Raw genomic sequence first — 17,183 nt, 5'->3', positions numbered from 1 at the left:
TTACTTTTCAAATATATTTTAATTCACCCCAAGTTGAAGGTGAGCAGTGTACATTCACACTGGGCAATAATACATCATGAGTAGGTTAGCATGATGGGAAATGAAACCAGTTCAATGAAACACCACACACTGAGACTAGCACTAGACACTAAGCTATCAGGAGACATGAAATAACAGTGGACTGTACTTCTGGAGGCTCTTCAGCTAGGAATTCTTATGTCAGTGTGGAGCTAAGGACCAGCTGGATGTATCTCTGCTCTGCAATCCATGGTGTGGAGCAGATATAACAAGATATATAGAGAGTATCATTACCTGGATCAAACTATTTCCATGCTTTAGTGTCTGGTGTTTCATCATCACCTTGGAACCATCAAAGAACTTCACCAAAAAGATAGATTCATTTTCTGTGGCTTGAGTCTGAGTTGTAATCCACACAGACACAACTCTAGGCTTTTGCAGAATGTAGGAGTGAAAGGACAAAAATTTCCACATGTGGCTGTACTCAGGGCATACACAGCTCCAGCCAGGTGCAGTCAGCAGATATAGCTATACTGGCATTGCCACTTGTGAAGCACTACAGAGTCTATACAGCCTAAAGAGGACCAGAAGGAAGCTCCCCTCTAGCACGAGAGGTACCAATGTGACACAATGTCCTGTCTTCTAAGAAACCTTTACATTTAGGCTATGAAAAGAACCTTTCTTATGATCTCAGCAGTGCAGGAAAGTATCTCTTCAGGATAATCCCCTGAGAGTCAGCCTAAGCAATTATAGAACCCAGCAAGTCCTTGGTCTAAAGTAAGCCCACCTTGAACTTAAGAGATTCAAAGGCAACTCCCTGAACAGTCAGGTTTGGCTGACAGAAGTCTTGTTTCTTTTGCCTGATGTTGCAGAGTTGCTTACCTGAATGACTAGGTATCGCTGAGGGTCTCGAGCCATTCTAGAAAACTCAGCAGCCAGCTCCTTGAATTTTGGCCGACTGTCAGCATCAATCATCCAGCCTGGGGACAGATGAAATGATAAAGCAAGCAGTTAATTGTCAAGGGAAGAAATCATTCTGTTTTTAAAAACATACAGGTTTGAAGTCCTTGATGTCCTTGGATAGCTCTGGCCTGAAGAAAAGTTGCAATAAATAGCCACGGAGAATGGAAAGCTAGAAATCTATAATAGAAAACACCTGGTCTTGGCCAGAGAAGACTAGGCTGTTCAACACTGCACGGATGTCTCCTTTGCTCTGAGCTCCTGTTCCTCATTCCCAAAACAGAGACACTAACAGTGCCTTCTGTGTTTATCTTGCCCATTTGTTTGTCAGGTCTGACAAACCTGTGTCTTCCTATGGATGCATCCAACCTCTGATATAATGAGTATCATCTCATCTGAGTCTAGTAGGTTTATTACAAAGTTACTACCAAATGCTGAATTTCATTAACCTACTGTTCCACAATGACTTAGATTAAAAAGAGCTGTTCAACGGCTCTACAGGATGACGAACCTCACCTCCACCTTTCAGGTAATTCTGCAACTCATGCCTGCATCACTAACACAGACTTCACACAAGGCATTAGATGCTATTTTAACTGAGTAAGGGTGATTCTTTTGTCCTTCACTGTAAGTGTAATGTAACGTTATTCATTAGGAACAACAATTTTCAAACCCTGCTAATGCTTCCTGCAAAGCAAGGAAGTAATATAGGTAGTTACCACCAGCAACTAGTTTATCTCAGTGTCAGCTTTTTCTAATGGAAGATCCTATCAGCAGCTTCCCAAGAACATGGTCTCGTTTGCCAGAGAGGCTAAATGAAACAGGGCTTATCTCCTTCATGCTGTTTAACTGAAGAAGGAAACACAGGAAAAACAACCCTAGTATAGCTTATGAAGAATTTCACACAAACATTAGAGGACTAAGTATGTACGTCTAGCTGTAACTTTCCATCTTCCACAATACCCCATCTAGTAGGGCTTCCTTTTGTCCACTGAGATCCACTTCATAATCATTAGAAATCCTATCAGATGGAACATTTTTGCACTCAAACAACGTAACCCTGTGCACTAGTCAGACAATTACCATACCTGCATGCACCGTATAACTGTTTTCAGAAGATACATTATTTACCTCTTCTATTTTTTTCTTTCAGTGTTTTTGCATACAAAGCAAAAGGGAAAGGACTATATAAGATGGATGAGATGTCTCTATGCTAATCTCTCTTAAATTAAGCCAGAAACACCAGAGAGATGTTTCCAATTCTTTTTAAATTAGAAACATAGCTTTGGAGGATACTGTCACTAGTGTGGGTATCATGGAAATAAAAGTACAGACTCTTTGCCTTTTCTGCTAAAGTAAAAATACTCATAAATAATTATACTGGACTAAGAATGATAAAAAATGTCCTCTCTGTAGCATTTCTTGTATTAATTTAATTTTACTTTTTATTATTACTATTGCAATCATCGTTCTTGTTACTAACAATAAAACATTCACATTTTCTTTCCTCAATATTTGGAAGCAGCATTTCTCTCCATAACCTTCACTGGCTGGGTATCCACGTACCATAATTATGTTTAATACTATCTTTTTTAAGATCACAATCAATTGTCATGGAAATGACAATGGTTTACAATAACAATCATACCATTTCAACTTCACAGCAAGAATATGAGATACCATCTGACAGTAATAAGAAGCTAGCTCAACCCTTCATGGCTAAATTAATATCTTTTGCGATTGTGAAAAATGTGTATACAGTATTTGAATGGAATTTACAGTCTTGGGAACTCATGTATCTTCGGAAGCTTTTGTTTTGAAGCAGCCTGCCCTATTACCCAGCACTGTCGGAGACCATAGATGCTAACATTCCAAACCAGTGTCTCTCTTGTACAGAGCACAGGAATGTTAAAAACAACAAGTACTTACATTTCACCATCACCATATAAACGTCAATGGTGCAGATTGGAGGCTGGGGCAACCGCTCTCCCTTCTCCAAGAGGTCAGGGATCTCTCGAGTTGGGATTCCATCGTATGGCTTCCCACCAAAGGTCATAAGCTCCCAGATAGTGACTCCTAGACAGAAAAAAAGAGTGAGTGTTAATGTCTGAGGTCATACTGCTCAGATCCCTTCGCAATTTCTTACAGCACAGTATTCTAGCCCAGTTCTGGACTGCAATCTCTTCTTCATTAAGAGTGCCTGTAAAAACGCTGAAGTTTGGTCTCCCATTTAAAAAGCTCCAGAAAATGGTGAAACAGCAATTCATGTTAATCTTCAAAAACAAATTCACTCATTTTTATTGGTGTAACAAGCAGCACAATAGATCTGAGGTACAAGAGGAAGGTCCAAGACAAATAAATGGTGGTAAATGGATGCAATAACAAAAGAATGCTTTGTGCTCTTTTATCATATCAAAAGGGAAAATGAAGGGCTGATGTACTCTATTATTTTTAGGGCAAAAAAGTGCAGATGCTCTCTAACTTAGAGCATCAATTTCCCACAATGGTACAGCACTGAGTAACATTATGTCATTGTCTTTGCCTTGTAAGTCATCCAGAGCCACTTGTATTACTTTTTCCTTAAATCACTTGGCGGATTTGAGTTATGACAGTGCTGTGCTACAAAGCCAGGTTTCTCTTTTTGAATAGCCATAGGATTTGTTTTGCCATCAGAGGTGGAAATAAAGATAACATATCACAAGTAACAGAATCTGTCCCCAACCGAAATCTTGACTATTGAAAATACTGCTGTCAAATCAGTTTCTTTAACTTCTATTTTTATTGCAAAGGTCATTTCAAACACAACTCCAGATTGGTAACCGTATTTTGCCAGCTCTCATGCTAATGTGAAAGGTGATGGGCAAAATTACCATATATATATATCTAAACCATGTATTTATTTCACCCTCATTCATCTCTTTGTTGATATTCATAGAATCATAGAATCATTTAGGTTGGTAAAGAACTTTGAGAGCATTGAGTCCAACTCAGCACTGCCAAATTCACCACTAAACCATGTCCTCAAGTGCCACATCTACATATCTTTTAAATACCTCCAGGGATGGGGACTCGGCCACTTCCCTGGGCAAAAGTGCTGTGTCTGCACACCAGTATAATATAACATAGATATGCAGTAACTATAACTTGTTTTGGTCTTCTTCTTTCTGATTATAGATATTCTGGGCTTCTCACACTTCAAATTAATTTCATAAAGGGAAGAGTATTTTTTTTCCTAAGTGATATCGGTGATATAGAATTTGAGGAGAAAGAGTAGTTTTATATGATTGATTTAATTCTCATCTATTTTTCTCAGCTGAATAGAAGGCAGCTAACCAGTCACAGCAAACTGTCTTTTGCTGCTACCCACAGGTAAAAGTGAGTAATGAATAGAATTGTACACCTTGTTTCAAAATTATATGGCAACAGGAAATGCAAATAGGAGTCCATAGTCCTAGATACTGCTGAGAAATTCTACTTATAAAGGTATACAAGAGTTATTAGTAATATCTACACTGGATAAACAGGCAGACAGCCCAGCAGATGTGGCACAATAGCTTGTCTGGATAACAATCACCAATGTTAAATGAACATCTCCTTTCTCAAATGTGACTTGATTTTTAGGGTGTGTGGAGTCCACATGAGCTGATCTATCTAACCAGTTCCCAGGTTATCTTGGATGCTTGTTTTAGTTAGCTTGGAATCACCTTATTTTCTCTCTCTTGCTGTATTTGCTCTGTATTATGACAAACTTCTTTTTATCTGACTGTAGATACAGAAAGTCCCATAAGCCTGAATACTTTTTTTGACATTCATGGCTTTTAGAGTTGAGATTTTCAAAGGACTGCTGAGAATTATGACCTGCAGCTGTATTTTTATGAATCTGTGGCTGAGCTGAAAGAGGCCTTCTTGTGTCATAATAATCAGCCAAACTGCTACCAGGCTAGACCTTATGGCAGTCAACCCAGCAGGGACATCATATTTTAGTGAGCAGGGGAGTAATGCAGGAGACAACTATTGCTGTTTAGAGTTACACATTAAAAACCAAACCAAATCCAAATACACTGGAACTAACTCCCCTAGGAAAAGAGGATATCTTTAACACAGTAACACAACTTGGTACAATGCTTTGCAAGAGACAGTTTTTTAATCACATGAAGATTTACCATAGCTCCAAACATCACTCTGATGGGTAAACTTCCTGTAGTGTATGCACTCCAGAGCCATCCATTTAATTGGCATCTATGGAAAGACAAGAGAAATGTAATCTTAAGAATACAATTTTAAAACAACACAGAGAGATCCTGTATGTAGACATCAGCTTCCTTTCTGCTTCCTTTTTCAACTGCAAGAAAGAAAAGCAGCACTATCCAGCAGAGGAAATGGTTGCTCCTGCTCTCTGGAATGGGGCTTTGCCTCATAAAACATACAGAGAGAAGAAACACAAACCAGTTATCCACAGAACTTCTTATACCACCCAAAATTTACTGATTCAGATGTAGTGGAACAACTAACTTTTTCATCATACCTGTGTAAAGATGGGACCAACACAAAAATTACATCTAATTCCCCTAAATCTGAAGAGCAGCAGAGAAAGTGGAACACAGAAGCTCTTTTGCCTCAGCAGTTTGCAAACCCAGACACTGTTATCTCAATTGCTCTCTAATGAGGCTAGTTAATAATGCAGCGTTCATAATACTTTCCAGTCCACGTAATCATCATCAGGGTAAACAGGCAATGGGGAGAATTTACAGTGCTTCATTTCTAACTCCTAATATTCGTTAGGAACTCAGCCCTCCCAGTTCTCCATGTCATTACTGCAGCTAGTGAAGTTGCTTGTGTAAGAAATCCCAAGTTAGCCTCTGGCTATGAATCACCCATGGGAGGAGCTCATCTCTTCTGACAGAGAAGTGCATGCAGGCAAACATAAAGCTAGGTTTGGCATAAGGGTCTGCCCTTTTGGGTTTGTGTTAAAATGAGATTCATGATGTTTCCTATTCCTGAGCTGTGCCTGTGAGGAACAGTCTTGCAGTCCATTAATTTCTAACGGACAGAAACTTGACAGATTTTTACCTGACATGGACTTGCACAGGTTGCCTCTAATTTGGAACTATGGAAAATGTACCGTAATAAACCAAAGATATACATAAGTGCACACATAATCGGAACAGATGGTGGGTGTAAAAGCAGAGGATGTGTCTTCATTCAAACCTTTATGAAAATACCTTCCATGAAGTTGACTAATGAACATAACCTATACAGTTCTGGCAAAAATAGCACTCTTTAATAAAGTTTGGCTTAGCATTTGCAAAGACAGTTCATCCTCCTCCACTAAACTCTGCAGAATTATATCGCTTTGATTCCCATTAAATTCAACTGGGTCATTCCAAATGTGAACAACTGCTGAAAAAACAAAGCTGCATCGTTCATCATGGAATAACTCAGATTGGAAGTGATCTTAGGAGGTCTTTGGTCCAACCTCAGGCTTACAGCAGGCTCAACTACAAGATCAGATGGAGTTACTCAGGGTTTTAGCCAGTCTGCACTTGAAAACCTCCAAGGATGGAAACTACACCACCTCTGTGGGCAACCAGATCAACCACTTTATTATCCCACGATGAAAAAGCTTTTCCTTTTATCCAATCTGAATCTGACTTAGCGTGCTCTCAATACAACTTGAAGATGCAAACATTGGCTGGATTTTGCAAGATGCTTCTCTGAATTGGAAAGTGATACATCTGACATGTAGATCCTGCTCCAGAACCCCCAGCATAATGACTGGCCTCCCAAGTCCAAGACACCACTTAACAGCTGGTTGGCAAGGACCTTACTGGGGAAGAAATGGGAAACAGCAGTGACTCTTTTCACACTCTTCACCTCACAGACTGAAATGCCAATGTAATCCATGCAACAACGTGCCCCATCCAGGGCAGCAGCCACACAGAGCCCATCCAGGAGGAAAGTACACACTGGCAGCAGCTCTTTGTTCTAGCCAAGGGTAGAAGTCACCACACAAAACACAGACAGCAAGCAGCCATAAAGCAAACTGAGCATTTAGGAAAGCAATGACAGGAGAGGCAGAATCCCTTGGGATTTTATGACAGGTTGAAATAGGGAATTTCAAGACATTAAAGGAGCTGCCAGCAGCAGTATGTACTTACAGCCTTTACTTACAGCCTTTGGAATTCTAAAATGCATTAATCTTTGGAATTCTAAAATGCATTAATCTGAAGGCATTAGAAATGAGGTGAGGCACTATATGGATGTTGTGCAGTGTGCTCAAAAGCAATATGGGAAAATGCCCAGTTTCAAAATTATCCTCAAGCTAGCTTTTTAGTGACCTGGCATTCAGCTTGGTATTGGAGACGCGGATGAAAGAAATAGCATACATAGGCTTTTCCAATGTGATAGAAGAGGTTGCTCTTTGCTGAGCATATGTAAACTCTCATATGCTACAAATACAGGTACATTATGTGGCCTTAGTTTTTGTTTTCTGGAAAACTAGTTGCCTGGGAAAACAGGACTGCAAGTTACTGAGGTCCATAGTGACCAGAGAAAGGGGCTTGGCAGGAATGCCCCAGAACATCCATCACTCATTGAACTGACTTCAGAAGTCTTCAAAGCAAGACTGAAAATGAAGCATATGAATAAAACCTAATTCTGAGTGTTAGAACTGCTCAGACAATTCTATTTTGGCACCTGGAGAAGCTGACTGAGCAAAAAAAAAGAGCAGCTTTTATATGTGCTGTCACAACACAGTTGTTCTAGCAGACCAGGCTTTGCTAAGTCACTGACAGACTTTCTTACACACAGATAATAGTCCTGTAGGTACACACTGCCCTAAAGAGTAACTTCAGCAGGTTTGTCATAGTGTGATATATTTACTTCCAGGCATGTTCAGTACTCACCTTCCCTCCATCAGCATTGTACTCCTTTTCATCCCCTTCCAAAAGTCTGGCCAAGCCGAAGTCAGTGATCTTCACATGGTTTGGTGATTTCACCAAGACATTACGAGCTGCCAAGTCACGATGGACAAGTCTCCTCTCTTCCAGGTACATCATTCCCTGAAGGACAAAGAACAGTGAAATAATGAGTCTTACATTATTTTTTTAGAACTCCTTTTCACTGGTGACATGTAAAATGTCTGGTTCCCTTACTAGTATTCACAATAAGATAATGGCCAGAGGACTTGCTCTGAGCAGATGGGATTAGACGCACTCAGGTTTCTTCCACTGTGAATGACTCTGTAAGATTCTATGGTAATTGCCAAAGAGAAAAAAGCAACAAAACCCCATGTAGGTATCTGCTTTGCACCAGCAAGTTTAAAACCTGGAAATGTGAGACAAAGAAGAGAAATACGACTGCCTTTATTTTCCAGACAGGAAATCGTAAGAACATAAAAAATACTCAGTTTAGGCAGAGCTCCACAGAAATTAGGCCAGACTGAGAAACAATCCCAGCTCTTCTACATTCCAGGCAAGTGTCTACAATTCAAGACAAGTTTTCTTATCCATCTCCAAATATTTTTAAGTTGGACACAGATTTTCACTACTCTCAGTGGATTAGAAGGAAAACACTTCTTTATTCCAAGTTCTGTAACCCACTAACCTTTTCACTTCTTTAAAGTTTTGCATGTAGTGTTATAAGAGGACACTGGATCAATGGCCATTTTTTTTCATAAGCATATATATTCTCTTAGAAGTACTTCTGTTAACAAGCCCATTCAGCTGCCTTTAAAGATAAGGTAACACATACTCAAACTGCCTGGGCTTAACCTTATTCTTATCTGATGAGAGCCTAACCATCAGTATGGAAGTTTACATGATGCCTTGTGACACTGAGATGAACACCAAAGCTTGCGCTTACTAATTATATGACACATGAAGGATAGTCAGGCAGGGTTACAAGCCTGCAATTTCATTAAAAGGCATTTATGAAATTAACCATCATTGTAAGAACCTACAGATGAAATTACACACTTGATAATTACCCTTAAGGTATCTGTTAATATGTTACCTCTGTATATTATAGATAGTAATTTTTTAAAAGTCATTGCTGAATATTGAAGAGATCATATTATCCCATAACACAGATGATAATTTGTGGAGTCACAGATGATAATTTGTGGAGTCATTAAATAACCAGATTACTCAGTCTCATGGGCTGGATTTTATCCCCTTTCACAGCATAAGAAGCTCACATATACCTATGCCCATACATACCAGGACAGTGCATATGGGTAAGCCACCACTCATAGTCACTGGGATGGAATGTAGCCCTTTCTTGATAGAAAGTGGGTATCTTTACAAAAAGCATCAAGGGGAGCTCTGAACTGTTATGGCTTTTAGGTTAAAAAAAATCAGTGCAAAAACTGCCAAAAGGTTTGAACATCTCTGGGAGAACATTTGGCATAAGCACTAGTTCACTGTTAATGTGGTAGGCTTTGCTGCAGCCAACATGAAGGTGATTTGAAAGGGGACAGAGGGACTCTTTCGCATAAAGCAAATGGAATTCTTTGTTAAAAACACTGCTAATTGAAGCAAACACACCCTCCTGCCAATTGCAAATCAATACTTGTAGCTGTAGAACATCAGAACTGTTAAGACTTTGAAAGCATTTTACTTTTTACATCAAATTAAAACCTGTAGGAAAAGGACAAATAAGTCTCATAGCTCAAACAACTGTTAGTCACACAACAAATGCACCATGAAATCAGAGGCACCATGACTTAGCACAACAAGTGCCATCTGAAGAAATCCAACCAGAAAAAGACAACACAATGCTATTGACATAGCAATGACACCGTGGAATGGATAAAAAACAACCACAACAATCACCCTGTAAAATGCAGACACATTCGGAATTCATATAAATCCTGTTTCACATCTCGAACACTGAACCATAACCAGAAAGGTCTTTGAGGCAGTGTTAACACTGCTCTGAGAAATAGGTGGACTACAGCAATCTCCCAGTCTCATGTCCCTCCCTTTCACGTAGGGGTCTTGCAGCGAGTCTAATGAGGTTTCTGCAGGTAGGTGCTAAACAACCTGTCTGGACGTGCCCCAGAAAGCTGCCTGAGAGATTACCATGCCCATGCTGTATTGGGCTGAACAGTGTGTGCAGGCATGCAAGGCTTTGCAGCCTTTGTGAAGCAGCCTCTGGCCCACAATCGTGCACCCAGATTTGCTGATCTTCAAGTGATTCTAATCTTAACGGTGGCTTCAGGGTGTCCTTTAAATATACCACACAGTCATTTCTCACACATTTAAAATGATACTGGGTCTTTGCATTTTCTGAAAGTGCTGCCCTTGAAGTCAAGCCTGTAGTCATGTGCAAACAGATAGGCACCCTTGTGCTTCCCTCAAACACTTCTCTCCTGCAGCTGACAAACTCTTCTTCCACCTTCCACTGCATTAACCACCTCTCTTCAGTCTTGCATATTTCACTGCAGAAGAGCTCCTCCCCAAACAAAAGGTGTCAAGGTGCTGCTGACACTTCCTTAGGAAATAATCCAAATTTGTAGAATGAACAGAACAACATCATAGATTTAACTTCCAATATCCTTGGTCAAAATTCTCAATACATCAGAATAAGGGAGCAGAAAAGAAAGGTCCAAATCTGTAAATAAATCTTTGTGAGCAGAATCTGATGAGGACACAAGAAACCAGAGGATTTGATGGGGGAATTTTGTTAGTATCAGAATACATCAGTCCTAAATAAAATCGCTGGTTTTAATAGATTAATTTCCACCTATCACCTCTAAAATGATACTAAGATACTACAGAATTTTAGGGGAAGAAATGAAGAACTAGAACTTCTGTCTCATTAAAATCAAAACAGATGACCTATACCAAGGCTTTAGCCTTCTGTCTTTAGCTAATGATAGCAGGAATGGATGGCAATGGGTCCAGAAACATCCTTCACTGAAAGAGTTAAATAATCAACCCTTAGTTGTGCCTCTTTGGTCTTATGTATCTTCTGTACGTATTTAATTTCCAAGAATTTTTTAAGCATGTAGGCTAACACTGCAAGATGTTTTGTTATTTATTCTACTCATTCATTTCCATTCATTTACATCTTGTGTTTTTAATATCATCTTAATATGACTAAATTTTATTCATTCTAACCTCATATTCTTATGAACTAGAAAGAGTAATCACCAACCTGAATACTGCTCCTAACCAATACCACAGCTGGTTTTCTTTATCCATCCAGAAAGGGTAGAAACAGCTGTCTGTGTACTGCTGTACTTACAGAATCACAGCATCACAGAATCTGAACAGTTTACTTCACCTCTGTCAAACAAGTTTCTTGGGGCTTTTTCCCACCTGTATTATCTGCAAAGCTAGAAACAACCTGGGCAAGGTTTACAGCTACAAAACCTGCAGGAATGTAAATCCTCTTTGGAATAGCCAGTGTAAACATGTTCCATTTTCCTGATACCATATCAACAAGTTTTAAAGGTGGATGGTGGAAGTATAAGAAAAAAGGCATATATATGTGTAAATAAATGAGATAATACAAACAGAAGGAAACAGTCTAAAAATGAGAATTCTACACTAGTCACTGCAGCAGCACTGTCTAAACATATCCTATGCTAAGAATCACCATTTGAAGGCATTTTTGAACATGGCAGGTAAAGTGCTCTATGTTCATCACCAATCTTTTTACATGACACAGAAGAACGGTAACAAAAAAAACTACCCCTCTGCATTACACAGCTGGTGCCACCAGCATCCAACAGGCCCACAATCAAATACCAACAAGGCAATTCATGAGAGTTACAAGATAAAACTACAAGTGACCCTAGACTGTGACAATGAAAAAAGATCTGTTTGTAAAAATTAAACTTGAAAGCCCAATCCAAAAGACACTATGCTGTGTCATTTGTGGTGTGATCTGTGAGGCTTGGGAAATGCAGTGCCCCTCAGGAGCTCTCCAAGTTGGAGCTATGCAGATGCCATATAATCATCAAAGTATAAAATGGCCAGGCAGTAAGAAACTCCATACTTTAGTATATGCATTAGAACATCCACAACAGGGTGAGACTTTTATGCTGAAACTACCAGGAGGAAAAAGTTCAACATTAAGCCATTAATGACCAGTTGTCGCATTATCTCTGAGGCCAGATTAATCTCACAGGAGTACAAGAATCAGGCATGACCTACCTGTCACTGACACTTCCTCATCATAGTCACGACAGAGGTCTCCTCACAGAGAATGTCATTAGAAATGCAGTTACTGCTAGGATCCCTTAGCATAACATCACTTGGAATCAGTGCCTACCACTAAGAAGTCAAACAGCCACTGCAAACAGCTAGAACACAGAGCAGTTGAGGAAATGTCTTTGAAACTTCAGAGTGAGTAAGGACTACCATTTTATCTTTCACAACCGTGTCTCTTATCCTCACCAAGTACCAGGGTCACTGTACCTGTGCTATACAGAGCTTTACTTAGACAGACATAGCAGTAAAACTGCCTGTAGCCTGGATCTTTTCTACTCGTGTAATATGTAACTGTGACCAGTTCTCCTTTCAGAAGTAGACACAGATGCCCTTGCCAGGCTTCAACTAGTGTTAAAGGTCTTTTATTCTTGCCTAAGCAACTACTAACCTGACCTGCCCACGTTTATACGTTTCACACAATGCTTGCAACAGCACCAAGGAACCTAATAGCAATGCTGAAGGTAGAAAAAGCCAAGATATCTTTTTCCAAAGAGGGGAGGTGGACAGGAAAGACGTAAATGGCCCCAAGGAGCTTAACACCAGGAAAAAATTCCTGCCTGTCACTTCTCAGCCTTGACAGTTTTCTATGTAATAGCCAGGGTGAAAAGAAAATCAGCAGTTCCACTTAGCTGAGGTGAATCCTGCTCTCAGCTCATCAGTTTACTCTCAGAGCTGGCTTAAAAATAACAGAGAACAAAAATTACCTCCTTGAACTGACTAAGTCATTAAGAGCTATAAAAGAACAAAGTCCTTCCAAATTTTATTACGGAGTGTTTGTGAAGTCTCTGGGACTGTGGACAGACAGATTTGGTATGGTCAGCTCAGGCACAGTCAGGTAGGCTCATGCCTCATCATGAGATAACATGTGCTGGCAACAAGCTGAAGTGAGAAATAGCAGAAAAGAGATTTGGTGTCAAAAAATCCATGGGAGGAGAGAAGACAGTGAGATGGGACAACTTTCTGATCCTTCCAAGCACTGAATTGCAGCAGAAAGTATCAAATTAGGTTCATGAAGTATTAGGACTTTCAGAGCTGCAGACATCTAAAGGTGGGCTGGGGGTGGAAATAAAAAACCAGATTCTTTAGAAAAGCAAAATGAAGCTTTTCTAGAAAGTTATAGGTTTGTCCCCTGAGATCTCCTGCCTTTAAGAAATGGTCATAATTTGCTGTTTTGTTACTTTACTACCAGTGATATTTTCTGCTTCTGTCATTTGTCTCCCAGTTCCTGAGGGCAGTTTCTGAGCACAGCCCCGATTTGTACAACTCAAAGAGTTGCATTCACTTTACTGGACTTTTCAGAGGCCCACCTCCCCACTGAGGATGCTTCTGTGCTTGTTTCATAGATGGCAGCTGTCATTCAGGAATGCCCAACTCTTGGAATTGCATGAGCCTTGTCCGAAAGCTCTTTCCATTAGGTTCCTGTGCCTTATTCCCAGGAAAAAAAGGTATTTATTACTCAGGACAGAATTTAAGCAAGTATGCAAGTCATTACATGTAAAGTCCTTTTGGGATAATCACCAGAGGTGAACTGCAGTGTGTTGAGTCACTAACTTAAGTATATACATATGTCTTCGCACGATGCGAGACATCGTTTTGTCAAGGCAATCCATGTTAAAGGGAAAACACAAAAACCTTCACCTGCCCCAGCAGAGAGCAGATAATCCTCTTTTTTTTCAGTATAACTTTTTGCTATATTCTATAATAAACATTCTCTCCCTAAACAGAGGGAATGTTGATAGTATCCCATGCAGAAATGAAGAGCAGCCTGACTTCCACCCACCAAAGCCAGCACACATAGCAGACTCACCAAACAGGTATGAGAAGGAAGAAAATTTCAAGTCCAACTCAAATCTCACAGACATTAATCTCCAGCCTTGGAGACCGCCCTCTTTTCATCCTAATAACTTGAGGCTAGCTTAATAACAGGAATCACTACAGAAAGCCTCAAATGATCATCTTTTCCCCCACTTACCCCATAGAAAAAGTGTAATTTTACCTGGGGCTAAATATGCTTTCAAGGAAAATGCAGTGCCCTTTGTTGTCAGGAGCAACCAGCATCATCTAAGTAGCTGTTAATCCAGAGATAGCTGTGGGAGGGAAAAACTGACACTGCTCTGAAATACACTGACTCAGCTGCAGAGGTGTGATTTGTTATGTGGGTCTGCCTGGGAGCTGGGACTGGAGGTCACCTGCACAGCTGAGGGAAAGTGAAGGATGCTACCAGTGCAAAGCTGCCAGACTGAGCTGGGGACACACACCTTGTGCTATGTGCCACGTGAGCTGCCAAGGCTGTCTGAAAATGTCTAGAGCTCTGCCAGCTCCAGTAAAGCTGGCAAGGGAGGCTCATTTCTGCATCCAGGACTGTGGTACAACCCCAGACATTTAGGAGTTAATTTCCCATTTATATGGGGTAAGTTAATACCTCTCTCTTTGGTAAAGGGTAGACAGGGGAAAGCTTATGTGATAGCAATATATTTCTTCCCACCTACTGTTCCCTTGACTAAGCACGTTCTCACTTGTGCTCCCCCACTCCAAAACCTGATTTACAGCATTGCTGAGCTATGGCCCAAGACATAAAATTAAAAAGATGCTAAGGCGTAACAGGTCAACACAAAGTCAGAAAGCAAAAGGGAAGAGAAAGAGCCTACGAAGAGGTAAAGTTTAGATGAGAAAAAGCAGGTTATCCAAAGTGACAAATTGATTCATAAAGGGAGAAAGAGTAGAAAGACATGAGAGGAGAAGCAAGTTCATAAGCTTACGACATTTCAAGACTTGACTGGACTAAGCAGACATTTTGATGGGTCCAGACTCACTGTAATCCTAAATTAAAATCTTCTAACCACTAAAAAGGACAGAACTCTCTGGCTCAAGATTCTGAGGTTGTGGTGTTCTTAAAATGAAGCTCTCTGTCCTGGGTGGGTGTTGAAGTTCCTCAGGCATCACCAAAAGGGGAGTTTGTTCCATCATCAAACATGTCCTTTGTCCGAAATGCTGGGAAGAGTATGACTTGTCTACCTGGCTCCCTCAAATTATGCGTTAATTGTGCTGAACATAAAGAGTTTGTGAAGCACTGCATGTTCTTCTGATGACAGATGTTACACACATACTAAGTAGCGTAAGCAATGAGATCCAAACCAGGTATTTTAACACTGCCCATACTGTATGTGCCTCCTAGTTCTGGTCCCACATGCAGTCACATCTGTGCAGCTGCTACATGGGCTGTTTAGGACAGGAGAAAAATTCTGTTTATTCCTAAACATGACATTCCTGAGGGATCTCCATTTTGCAATTAACTCAAGACTACTGTCACAGTGCTTCCTTAAGACAGCTGGATGCAGGTGCTCTCCTATGCCATATTTAGTGCCTTTAATGAACAAACTGGCTTATACTGTTTTTGTTACCACTTCAGTTAGGCCAAGTGTCCCAGTGATACGTGGACAGACTCCACAACTCGTTAAAGTTGAAAAGTAGGTATGCTTTCATTCAGCGCTGAGGCGCATGGGGGATCACTCCTCCAAAAGCATGCGCACCTTTTCTTTGCCACTCAGTTTGCTTATATTACATATAATGATTACATAAACATGAGATTACTTCATGCCTAATAAATATGCAAAACCTAATCCCATCTAGTATTATAATTAGTTTTCTGGCATTTGTCCCATTGATGCACTTGCGCAGTGCCTCCTGGTGGTGGTCGTTAAGGGGTCGTGAGGATGAAGGCCTGTAGTTCCTCTTCATCACCACGGGTAACCTCTTGTTTTCAGGCAGACTCAATAGGGTTTTGGCTCCTATCCAAACCTCAGGTTCGATACAAGCCGGTTTTATGTATCTTAAAGCAGAAACTTGTCAAGTTTGCAAATTTTGTTACTCTGGTTATCTTTTGTTCCTTTTCTTTCTATGGACACTATTTAAACAAGAATGTCTTAAATGTTAAGTTATGAATGCTATCTCCTACAGTTCTGCCTAGCAGCTGTAACTCCTACAATTCTGTTTCACCATTCTAGCAACTTTGACTCCTATGGTTCTGCTTCACCAGGCACAATGACTGCTTAAGTAAGCAGGCACAATGTTAACCCTTTATTCCCAGGTATCACCAGCTTCCCGGGCTGTGTGGACATAGGCTACATTAATCTCCTGCAGTACCTACTCCCAAAGTGCTCAAAAGGATAAGGGCTTTCTCCTATAATCTCTGAAGAAAATCACAACTCAGCTTACAGTACTCTGCCCAAAGAGGTGAGAGACATAATAAACATATCACCAGTAAGGATACTGTAACCTGAGTAGACAGAGCTTTGCAGCTCCTCTCATACCCTCACTAGGCCAACACAGATGCTATGCACAAATATACATTCCAGCAGAAACACACCAAGAGACTTTCTGACCCTCTGATTACTGCACAGGACCAAGAGCTGTAATAGGATAAACTTTAGTAAAGTCAAGGACTTGTGGTTAAACAGTCATCACCAACACTCTCATAAAGTACTTAGCATCTGATGTCCCCCTGCTAGTTCTGCAGTATCTGCTTCTCACAAGGGTTTCTGAATGTCAGTGTGCAAATCAGGTGTTTTCAAGAGTGCCTTTGGGTGCATTGCCCCACATAGGAAGAGAAAAAAGCAAAGCAGAAATGTACTGATGGTGCCTGTATTGGAAAAAGACTGTTCAGACTCTGATTTCTGTTCCACTGCAGGGACACGTTCCCAAGATATACCACAGGGCTTGGGCTCTGTGAGCCAGAATTTAACGCTTGCTATAGCCACTAACGCTGACACAACTCAAATTTGTACAGGAAGCACAGAAGTACTCGGCACCATTTTGGCTGCAACTGCAGCTATGTGTTGTCAACACCTTTTTCTGTAAAAGAAGCCTTTAAATAAGAACCAACTGTCTAAAGAACAAACTTATTACTGCAAAACTCTCCTTGCTGGGCAATAAACACTCATTGCAAAGTAACTACAGTTAAGAGGCTGGCAGGAACATAGCCCT

General features: G+C 40.4%; 1 protein-coding gene across 7 annotated transcripts in view; it reads right to left on the bottom strand.

Annotated features, from left to right (window-relative positions):
- ERBB4 (erb-b2 receptor tyrosine kinase 4) overlaps window positions 1-17,183 on the bottom strand; it is a 609,586-nt gene that overhangs the window by 23,935 nt on the left and 568,468 nt on the right. For all 7 annotated transcript variants that reach the window (XM_061344620.1, XM_061344647.1, XM_061344630.1 and 4 more), the window contains 4 exons: window positions 7,884-8,039; window positions 5,142-5,217; window positions 2,908-3,054; window positions 901-998 (listed from right to left, as the gene is read on the bottom strand). In XM_061344620.1, coding sequence (XP_061200604.1) covers window positions 901-998; window positions 2,908-3,054; window positions 5,142-5,217; window positions 7,884-8,039 — 477 coding nt within the window. The remainder of the gene's footprint in view (window positions 1-900; window positions 999-2,907; window positions 3,055-5,141; window positions 5,218-7,883; window positions 8,040-17,183) is intronic.

This window comes from Neopsephotus bourkii, unplaced genomic scaffold (assembly GCF_033783945.1).
Source record: "Neopsephotus bourkii isolate Nb327-2 ecotype Australia unplaced genomic scaffold, CSIRO-AGI_Nbou_v1 NB_31, whole genome shotgun sequence".
Lineage (NCBI taxonomy): Eukaryota > Metazoa > Chordata > Aves > Psittaciformes > Psittacidae > Neopsephotus > Neopsephotus bourkii.
The sequence above is the reverse complement of the archived record's forward strand: the minus strand, read 5'-3'. Positions and strand labels throughout refer to the sequence as shown.